Source organism: Epargyreus clarus, unplaced genomic scaffold (assembly GCF_041222505.1).
Source record: "Epargyreus clarus isolate Ecla_fem2 unplaced genomic scaffold, WU_Ecla_fem_2.2 ptg000023l, whole genome shotgun sequence".
Classification (NCBI taxonomy): domain Eukaryota; kingdom Metazoa; phylum Arthropoda; class Insecta; order Lepidoptera; family Hesperiidae; genus Epargyreus; species Epargyreus clarus.
In genome coordinates, this window is record NW_027332230.1 from 9,988,045 (window position 1) to 10,000,000 (window position 11,956).

General features: G+C 33.9%; 1 protein-coding gene across 1 annotated transcript; it reads left to right on the top strand.

Annotated features, from left to right (window-relative positions):
• The first annotated feature begins 8,604 nt into the window (after positions 1–8,604).
• LOC140751817 (cilia- and flagella-associated protein 99) lies at positions 8,605–10,538 on the top strand. Its single transcript, XM_073085873.1, has one exon. The coding sequence runs from the start codon at positions 8,710–8,712 to the stop codon at positions 10,483–10,485; it is 1,776 nt and encodes a 591-aa protein (XP_072941974.1). The 5' UTR covers positions 8,605–8,709; the 3' UTR covers positions 10,486–10,538.
• The last annotated feature ends 1,418 nt before the right edge of the window (positions 10,539–11,956 follow it).

An 11,956-nucleotide genomic window follows, 5' to 3' on the forward strand; every position in this document is an offset into this window, starting at 1 on the left:
ATATTTTAGTTATCTTTGTGTGAATATGCATTATAAACCTTTTCGTGGATTAAAATATTTTTAATCTTTTTGAGTTACTTGATTTTTTTAAAGTGGGGAACGTCACACCACCTAATGTTAATTAATGGCATCTGATATAGGATTGAGGTACCTAGTGTTTGTGATCGGCCAAAGATTCACTGGCTACCCCTGAAGGCTAAGATAGAACGTCCCATACTCATTAAGTAACACGTCATACGAATATATTTCGAAATTACGATAATTTAGTATAATTGATATGCATTGCAATTTATGTATTGTTGAAAAGTTTCTAAAATACATTCTTAAAATGTACCTATTATCTGAGTTTTTTTTTATAATATAGGAGTAGCAGACGAGCATGCAGTCTACCTGATGGTAAGTGGTTACTGCCGCTCATGGACATCTGTAATCAACCCCAGATAGGATTAGATATTCCTACCTGAGATCGGCCACAAGTGCGCTGCTACCCCTGAGGACTAAGCTGGAACGCCTCGGAAAAGTCTGTCCCCCTTACCACACCCTTCAAAACGGAACACAGCAGCGCCTAACAATGCTGTTATTAGGCAGAAATAGGTGTGGCGGTGGTGCCGCCGGAGTCGAACCACAAAGGGTCCTACCATCTTCAAATAGTGATTAAGATAATTATTATTTTCACCTTCAAATAGTGATTAAGATAATTATTATTTTATCTATCATATTTCAGTTATTAAATATCTACAACATCTCTAATATTAACGACAGCGAAGCCCTTACATCATGTAAATGGCTTGCTTGACGTTTTCTAGCAAAGCATAAATCTTAACGACTTCTTAAGAAAGATAGGCGAATAATGATGGCTCTCCTATCAAATTCCTCAATCACCCTTTATTAAGGTAATTAAATGGATTTATAACGTTCAAAGCGATTTTATGTCAAAGTGTAGTTCATTGCCACACAACAATGTCGAGTAGACAATGTAATTTTATGGTTAAGTGAACCTCTCTTGAAGTGGAACTCGCTCGGAAAATTTTGAATGGCAATATTACTTGCCTCCGTGTCTCACACCTTTGTTTTTAACCCAAATTGCAGTTATGCTTTATATAACAACAGAGGCGTGAAAACTTTCTAAAGAAGTATCCGTAATTTACATGAAAAAAGACGACTACATTATTTCGTAGCACAATTTTGAATTTTATTTAATCCTCACACTGAAAGAGTTACTGAACAGGTTTTAAGGATTTGAAGGTGGTAGAAAACATTCTGTGATTTAATTTTATCTGAATTAACGCCTATTTCTGCCTTATAAGCAATTGTGGTTTGAAGTTTGAATTTATCTGGTTTAAAGGATGCCGTAAGGGATGATTACACAAGACATTTCAGCTTAGTTCTCAGAGGTAGGAACATATTTTTGGACACAGACTTTTCCGAGGCGTTCCAGCTTAGTCCTCAGTGGTAGTGGCGCATCTGTGGCCGACCTCAGGTAGGAATATCTAATCCTATCTGGGGTTGATTACAGATGTCCATGGGTGGCAGTAGCCACTTACCATCACGTGGACTGCATGCTCGTCTGCAACTCTTATATTACAAAAAAAAAAAAATGGCTCAATTAAGGTGGGATTTTTAGCCTATTTCAGGTTAATTTTATAAACGATCATAGACCGAAGTTGTCACTTAGTATTAGACTTAATAAAATTGTAACGTATTTCCACGATAACTTTAAAGTAACAAACATACTGTATGAAGGGATCAGGACAAAAACACAATAAAATATTTATGTTCTCTATAAAACCTTCTCAAGCCTCATGAACTCATATTTTATGTGGAGCCGCCGAACCCAATTACACATGAATGGTTCGTCATGATCAGAGATTTTTGGGGTCTAATAAAAACTTATGGGAAGATTTATACCCTCGCTAGGAGGTGCACAGCCATATTCAAATCGTCTTATTAGCGTTGCAACTTGATAATAAATTTTAAATTAATTAGTGGACACAAACGCCAGAAACTTTGCTTTATTTTCCGATCGGAAAGTTTATTTCGGGATCATTAAATTTGTAATTATTTGAAACTTAAAACATTTTAATTGCTATCAAGATCATGTGTGACTTTTTGGTGTGTATTTAGATCGAATATTATTTGGATAATGTACTTACAGCAAAATATTTTCATTCAATTGACGTTATAGATAAATAAAGATTTATTTTATTGTTCAACTTAATTAATAAACTAATTAACAATAAAAATAACTTTACATCGAAAACATGTTAAAATGAAATAACAGAAGTGAGTAAGAAAGATACTTAAATTAAATAATATACTTATATAATCTTTATTGATACAATTTCTTCGGTTAATTTTAAAGTGGAGATTTATTCTATGTCAATTAGTTTCTTTTACGTTGAATAACAGCTAATGCCTGGCTCCAATCGCGGGAATTTAATCGAAATCTGCATTTGTCAATCAATAAAACCCAGTGAGATGGACCACTTTGTGGTTTGCAAAAGATTTGTATGGATACGCCTTACTATAAACTTTACTAATAAATTATTAAAAAATTGTTTCTAATTTACCGATTACTGATATTGGCTATAATATCGGAGAGATAAATCAAACATCGGGTAAACTTAAAAATAATGTCTTTAAGTACGTTAAAATTTTGTCTATTTTGTCTAAGTTTTGTTGCTTTTAAACTACCTTTTTAATTTATTTCATAATATTACCTAATTTTTGTATCTCTGTCATATTGTAAGGACTTTAAACTTAGCTTCAGACCGCTATTAAAAGGCAGATAATAAGTGTGGCCATAATAAGATCATGAAAAGAATAACAATTTTCAATAAATAATGTATGAAATTGCCTTTAAAATTTGTTCGTCACATGTACTCGCAAGCTATTTTTCTTTCTATAAAACATGTTTAGATCCGATTAAATATCTTATTGATAAAATTTTCATCAAAAAGATTACTTATTCATAAGAATTTTCCGCTACGAAAGCAATCTGACAAACAAGATATGAAGTAAAATCCCCAAAAATATTACTGTAACAGTCCATATAAGTGTTAACGTCTGATAAATGATACCATAGCCCCGTGATAAAAGTGACCAACTTGATAATTTATTGGGCATACCGAGCAGAAACTTCGTAAAAATAAACATGAATGGCTGCCTTATTGGGGCTTGATTTAATACGGTCAATAAAACAGTAACTAACCTTATATAAATTACTAAACAAATAAATAACATCGTTGGTCATCAACTGTATCTCGGACAGAATGTGCATCAAAATTAGACGTCGGCTCTGTCGTAATAGCAAACATTTATGTCAATTTATTTTTTGTGAGAGCGGTACAAACTATATTGTTATGCTGCAATACTTTTAACGTTCTACTGGGATATTTTCTCATAACTAGGGGATCTTGGGGAATACGTCACCACGCTGTACCAGTATGATTTGGTGGAAGAAAGCACATGTCAGTAGCGACTTAGCGAGTCATGTCGTAAGTTTAAACAACTCGTTTAGTTTCCGATATAGTTTGACTCTTGTTTTACAATAATACAAACAGGAACCGAAGCCTCAACGTGCCCTCCGAAGCACATAAGCGCGCATGAAATTTAGCCACTGGCGGTCACCCATCCAACTTTTGATCGCGGCCAACTTTACTTAACACTATAATTCATTCTCGCGATCTACACATGTCGCGAGCCTATGGATGGTTCATAAAAAACTGCTATAGTTATTTTTAAGTATAATGTTAAAGTAATGAATATTGCATCAACGTAACATCTCGTGTAAGTTTCGTCGTTATTGGCTGTTTTAGACAAGATTTATGTGATAAAGCTATACCCGTGGAAAGGCAATGTCTAATCACTGCGTGGTCATTAAATTGAGGCAATAATTCTCTTACATAGTAGCGAGCATACATAAAGACCTATAACTCTTTGTTGAGTCCTTCGTAACTGGTCACGGAGATTGATGAAGCCAGCTCCTTAGGTGGCCTCTATAATAAGCTTTCCTTAGTCCTGTGCGCTGGACGAACATTATACGGGCGAACTCTTGAAGAATTCAGAATTTTGTTCGTTAAAGTTATTGAACATCGGTTTTAATTTCGCTTTAAATAATAAATCTTTTGACGCTCCATAGTTCATATCGATTATTTATTTAGACCCTAGGATGTGTTTCTTTAAAAAATAATCATGTCTATTGAACAAATGCGATGGAATTTATAAGTACCTACCTAGACCTTTAAAAAGCACAGCCTTTTTCCTTCACCGCTAAAGCAGGTATCTGATTAATTTTCAATTAGCACAACGTTTCGAAAAATCGTATGTGAGACCTTTCGGGTATTCGACGACATGCCTTAAATATACCTTCGGCTGAACTTAATGATATGTTTCCTACCTAGGTAGTATTAAAGTCTATAGAGTAAAGGAATATAGAGATGTGAAAATAGGAAAGTAGGTCCTATTTTCACATCTCTATATTCCTATCAGACCAATTTCATTAAAAGTTTGAAACCTTCATACTTGATACTATTTCTTCTTTGTTAACTTACTGTGTTTATGTATAAATTAGACCTCAAAGTTTTAAACAATTCAAATGTCAGCGGAATACCAAGTCAATTTTATTTTATGTTTCGATATAATTTCAATTATTTTAATTTTAAACTATTAAATGCAAACACCGCATGTTGATTAAAGGAAAGGATAAGGCCTCGTTATTGATTCATTATATTTTAACGTTTACAAACTATTAGGTACTTGAGTTAAAACTATTTTGTGTAATTTACACTCAAAAATTTACAGGTAATTAATCAATATAATTTACGTATATTACAATTTAACTAGGAACTCAGACCTACTACAGTTAAAAAGGACCTAAAAAGTATATTGAAAGTATTAAAAGTCATTATAGTCCCAACAGACATTCATTAAATATTTTCGGTCTACATTTCAGCTTGCAAATTACTTCCGACTGGCATCTACTGAGGAAACGCCTGTATTGGTGTAATTGGTATAAAGTGTGTAATGATATACTTGTACCGTAATATATTACATCCTCCAAAAATCTCTTTGGATATGGTATTTTCTTTTCGATTTACTGATACTAAAAATAGATTAAAAATATTTATGCGAATTTCAATGAGACGATTTTATCGGGTAAAAGACAAAATATAGAATATCAAATATTTTTATTATTGTTTTTTTTTTCATAATTTAGGAGTACTAAACGAGCAAGTGCAATCTACCTGATGGTTAAGTGGTGACAGTCGACCATCGACATCTATAATTAACTCCGGATAGAATTAGAATAGGTACTTGCTAAGGTCATCCACAGATGCGTTGGTGCTTCTGAGAACAAAATAGGCACATTTTATATGTGTCTTTCCCTTACGACACCCTTAAAAATAGAACATAGCAACGTTTAACACTACTGTCACAAAGCAGAAAAAGATGTGTGGCGGTAGTAACTCTGGGTAGGAACTACGAAGAATTCTGCCACCTACATTTGTTAAACGATTAAAAATCGTATTAATTTAAATGGAAAAAGTAATTGATTTATAACAACAGACATATTATAAAAAACACCCGACGGTATAAAAATATAGCCTATGTCACTCCTAAAATTCAGATGAATCCAAACACATTACATATATTAAAATCAATCAAGCGATTTTTGTTGTAGGACTTGCCAATAAATAAGACATGCATACATACGCTAGAATAACATTACCCTCCAGTCTCTTTAAATAACTTACAATTCTTTCTCTTTCACCAAAAAGATAAAAATCGACGTACAAAATATCAAGTCAAACTATTCTTTCAGAGCGTACAAAGAAATAAAAGCAATATATACAATATACATGTGAAGTGAAAAGAAACGTATCGTTAATTAAGGACGATAATTTGACGTGCTCTGACAGCTAATATTATGTTGAAATTGATTTGTGTTCAAAGTTGAATTAATTTTGACAGAATCAATAAGCCACCGACTGCTCAAAGGCGAGAACGCACCGTATTCGATTCTAATTGTAGGTAGGATGGGGTGGCTACAATTCCTACGTTTTGTAAATAAGTCTTTGAGCATAAATTAAGAATTGATATTCTTTTAATATTCTGCGTATTATGGAATTTGAAATTTGGAACGATAAATGAAATGGTAGTCAATAGTAATGCTATATTACACTTACTTACTGTATTTTTTATATTTTTTATATTTTTTTAATAAAAAAAAAATATAATAAAAAAGGACCTTTTTTTGGTGTGATTGTGGATGTTTTATCACCGCCGCAATTTTCGCCAAATAACTACATTCTGTTACAATATTCTGCTTTATAGGATGAAATTAGAAATGCTATTATGCTACACTTTAGTTTTTTTATTAGGGAATGGTAACTTATATCTCCAACTAAAAGTGGGACACGTGTTCTGTTTGGGGTCGATTCAAGATAGAAAAAAGTAATATTTATCTATTAATCCTATAACAGAGTAAAGGTCGGTCCTGTTAGTTCATTAGCAAAGTTTGCTCACCCTAACGTAGAATATATAAGTGGTTATTCTGAAAAGTAAATGTTTCGACTTCTTCAGGAGATAGAGCCCTGTGACAGACGAACAGACGGACAGACAGCGGAGGCTTAGTAATAGCCCTAAAATGATAAATCTAGATGAATCCAACGACTACTCATAACATATTAAAATACTCTCCACAGTTAGGTAAAAAAATACTGAATTGTCTAGGTATATTACCGTTGACTTATTCGTCACGGTGCGACAACTTTAAACACATTTTTTGTTTAAGTGCTAATGATTTCAGAACCTACTTAAGTATAATATAAATTTATTCAGTGAATGGAATGTAAGTTTATAAATAGTTTTTTATTGTCCCTAAATAGTTAATGTCTAATAAAATTAAACGCTTGTGGTACTTTTTGTCGAGAGCTATTAACAGTTAAATGTCAAATCAATGACAATTTGTTGCAAATGCACTCAATGTAATTCAGACTTTAGTGTCGTGTCTGACAGTCGAAATACCAATAAAAAAGTACCTATAAAGTGAAACAAAACTATGTAATCAATTTAGGCAATTTATTATCTTTACGATATGATTGTTTGTAAGCTTTCACTTTTTGTCTAATTCAGTCTATGTTAAGCCGTCATTGTGCCCCTTATTACCAATTATTGATTTAATAAATTAGTTGTGACCTCTGACAAATGGGTTAAAATCTCATGCACAAAGATTAATGCAGAAATTATGGTGGTTGCAAAAGAGAATCCTCATAGTAGGTTTACCAGCTTAAGAACGGTAGATCTCAAATAAGTTATCGCCCCTGAGGAATAAATAAAAACCTTCACTAATAAAATTCAGCTGTGGCATTACGGTAATCTAACCGCTTTTAAATTCAAAATAGAAATGTTATTACCCCTGAGGACACTTGGAACTCTTATTAGCTCGTGACTTTACCAGAAGACAACAGCGCAAGTGCTACTACGTATCTGCTTGTAAGAACGCTATTCAAAACATTTATTTCCATCAATAATTACACAAAGTTTTATAATTATGCAGGTTTAAAGTATTGTACGCACTCATCAGCAGTCGCCGACAAAACTGATCGAGTGTAATTATAAGAATGAAATGCACAGATCCATAGATGACATGTGAGTTAAAACCGACAATAGCTCGGAGATAACAAGACAGAAACCAGTTTAGAGTTCCTCTAATCGAATATGGCCTTTATGGTTGTCTTTAACACGATTATTATATTTAAGAGGCATCGTGTGACTTGCACTTTGTGTGCATCGGTCGGTTGAGGTAGGGATGGCGATCTGAGATGGATTAATCGTAAAATCGATGTTTTGGATACAAATTAGAATTATTTGAATCGATGTCTAATAATGGCTCGATTATTTCATCCTACAATTCGAAATTCGATTTTCTTCGAAATTGATTGTATATTAACAATTGTGTTAGACATTTTGTGGTGATGGACGTATTTCAGTGATTATTTCGATCAAATCTCTAGGCCTCGATTTTTTGTGAATCGTTTTATCACATTATTCAAATCGATTCAAAAATCGATCGTTTTCGGAAAGAATCGCCTTCCCTAGCTGAGGTGTCGATCTGTGGAATAATAGCTTTGCGTCGAAGTGATTGATTAATGACAGGCTCGGCGAAAACAGACTCGCTACCTAATTAAATACTCCCGCCTTTGAATGAAAGTAATAGGATTGACTAGTAAATGATTTTTGTTTTGTTTCGAGACGCCGACTGGTTGACTTGAATGCGTGCTTTTGCTCAATATTAAAAATAATATTTTGCCCCTTTATGCCTGATATTGCAATATTCGATCCAACTAAAAGCACGTGGTTCGAAAAGATATACAAGATATTCAGAATACTATTTGTGTTATCGGTGAAATTTGTAGTACGTTCAATTTTGTTAAAATATTTTTTAAATCATATTAAAAATATTTTTTTTTTCTTATTGACTTTGTAATGACAATAAAATTAAATTAATTAAATATTTTCATGGATTTTTTATATAGTACGAATCAATGATTATAGATCAAAATAGTTTTTATTGCTGGCCATAAACTAAGAGGACACGTAAAGACAACTGTCAACCAAATTATTTGTCGTATTTGTATTTTGTGTGACGTTTTTGTTAATTTAATGAAAACAATCATAAATAATATTATACATAAACCTTAGAAAATGGTTTATTATTTTACATCTGGTAACGTAAAACTAATAAGAAATTTGGTAATCGATTATGAAGCAACCAGCGATATATCTCCACATGAATACATGAAGACATACATCGAAAAATGTCCGGAGACCACGGAAGATGCGAAAATATCTTGGATTGTAGAAACATTTCTAGGTGTTCAGAAACATAATAAATTCCTTAGAGAAATAGGATCTAATTTGTCTGAAGAACTATCGGGGGAAGACCAAGAGTACTTTGCAATTCTTTTTCACGGAATCATCTTTCAAATAACTCCGACTGACATGCAAAATCTCTATAAATGTCTATTCAATTTAAGTAAGCCCTTACTGGACACTTTTTCAAACTTTCTGGGTAATAAGGAAGTTCTCAATTTCATATCCGATGTCGCTCAATCTGGTTATGATACTAACTTTATAACAGACAAAATAATTAACCCCATTTTTGTATGGCAGCCTTATTTAAGCGAGATGGCTAATAGTTATGCACAATATGTAAAGAAAACTGAGAGTCGGAAAATTAAACTTCCAACTATACCTTTGCAACCAAACGTTCTAAATAGAAAAGGAAAAGATGTACCTCTCCATTCCCTTCAATCCCCTATCCCTGACACTCCTCCTAACTCTATTTGTCATAAAGGGAAAAAAATGCTGACAAAATACGCCATAGACCAAAGATTAAAACAGATGCATATTCAAAATAAACAAAAAGCTATACTATTGTTGAATAAAGTAAAAAATAAAAATAGTCACTATGCACAGGGGAAAAGTGATAAATACTACAAAACAATACAAAATATAGAGTGCGAAATGATTAATCAATGTGAAAAACCTTTATTGAAATTAAAACGAAATTTTGATGACGGCCTTCCCCAGCTAGAAGTGAAAGAAACTGCTGCTACACTGAAAAGAATGAATAAAAGAATACAAATAACAGAACAACAAGAAACACAATGGTTGCAAGATTTGATGGATAATTGTCGAAACACTGCAAAAATTGAAGAGTTGGAAGAATTTGATCGTCAAGAAAAGGAAAGAGAACGATTGATAGACATAGAGAAAAAACATTTGATGGGCCAAATTTCATATGAAGAAGCGGTTATTGCTAAAAAGAAATTGAAAGATTACAATAAAAAGAAATATGAAGATTTTTTAAAGGAAAAACAGGCCTGGGAAGATGAAATTGAAAATTGGAAAAAAATAATAACGGAAAAAAATCGTAAAGCGGTTGAAAAGCTTTCACTGTTAGAACTTAACGTTTTAGAGTCTAAAAATAATGCAGTAATGAAAAAAAGGGAAATAGCAGAAAATGTTAAAAAGGAATCTGAAAATATTATAGCAAAGGCTATGAAAGAAAAACAAGAAGAGTTAGAACGAAGAATTAATATGATAAAGGAGATTAAAATTCTATCTATGATAGCTAAAAAAGCGAAACTACCTAAAATTATCGATTTAACAGAATCATCTGGATTAGGACTGCTTTGTGAAATGTCAATGGCCGAACTTCAGGAGCGGCTGAGTATAATGAAAATTAGTTTAAAGGAAGAGTTGGAGCAAAAAAAGAAAATTATTAAAGAGGATAATATAGCTGCAAAGAAGGAACTGGACAAAACTAAAGAGGCTATTAAGAACTATATGACAGAACGAACAACTGCACGTAAACAAAGTCGAAAGGTTGTAGTGGATATTAATACGAAAGAAATAATCGATTTGAAAAAACGTTTGGAGGAAAAACGGAAGTTGCGTATGCAAATGACTAGTTAAATAAAATTGTGTATTTTTATGTCCTGTTCGTGTCTTATCTGATTTATAATAAACAGGAATAAAACCTTTGTGTGTTATTGATTTTATAATAAGGTTATTATAATCATACCTCGGAACATGCGAATGTGAGTTAGTTTCACATTTTAACTACATAACCGTGAGTCATGAAATTTTGTACACACGTTTTCAAGGGTTCAAAAAAGGACCTACTGATATAAAAGGTACCTTAATTTTTGTTTACGAGGGGGAAACCTTTAAAAGGTACCCAGTGTCGTAGGAGCGACACGGGGTTATGTGGGATTCTTACCGCACTAAAACCCCCCCGGTGGCCGTCCTCAGCGTTGCCAAGAGGACTCCGGGATCTCCTACGGAACGCAACCGGAGTCCTCTGAACGCGTTGCCCCTTCGGGCTCCTCCTAGGTGAGCTTCAGGACTCACCACACCGTCTGGTGTTTACGACGGTATGCGACCACACATACCGCCGTCCTTCCCGGAGTTGCTTGCTGGACGGCTCGACCTCCCAATCTTGCCGCCCGCAACCCCGGAAGCCCCCTTTTAGTCGCCTCTTACGACAGGCAGGGGATACCGTAGCCTTATTCTAGTCCCGGGACTAAGGGTAATGTTTTCAAATTATTGTTTTGTCCTCTGACGAGGGCGAAGCCCGCGGCTTCGCCCTAAAAGCTAGTTGACTATATAATTTCCAACTCGGTGCTAATACGGGGTATTTGGCTGGCTACTATCGTAGTGGTAAGTTAGTACCACGATGTAGATATAAAGTATAGAATATATACAAGAAATACAAGAGATTAAATGCATGTGGGTAGGGCCGCGGGCGCTCTCGTAATGATATCATAAAACCATACGCACCTCAAGACTAATGACTTAATACAATCGATTATTCATTGGGTGTAAAACATGTTCATACACAACTATATCAGTCTACTTTTAACGTAAGCGATTCGAGTTTTTGCGATTGCATCGATGCAGCACGTTTTGGCACCTTGCTGCGTTCAGTCGCGATCGAAAACGCGTTTACCAAATGAATTAATGATGTATCGCGTTTTTCCCCAATGGGCATCCATGGTCTCATTCTAAATAATAACTATTTATATAACTAACTATAAGGCAACCATATCAGTCCTAAGAGTGCAACACATGTCGACACATGTCTGATCAGCTTCAGGTAAAACCACTGTTTTATATGGATTTAGGTGGTAACAGCTTGTAAAATCTGAGACCGTTTACCAAATGACCGTACCGTATGAACCCAAAGCTACAATCCCTGAAATTGCAATTCATACCACTGACCTATCTAAATCTAAGTTTCATAATCAATAAGGTAACATTAAATTAATCTAAAATCCATTACAGTGATAATTAAAAGTTTAACAGAGATTATAAATCAAGGTTTGGATACGTCCAGCAGTGTTAAGAGTAATGGTGTCTTCGGGCTGCCGGTGCGCATGCGCGA

What these genes read in the sequence shown, in the direction of transcription:
- LOC140751817 (XM_073085873.1), top strand. Translation starts at nt 8,710, where the DNA reads ATGGTTTATTATTTTACATCTGGTAACGTAAAACTAATAAGAAATTTG.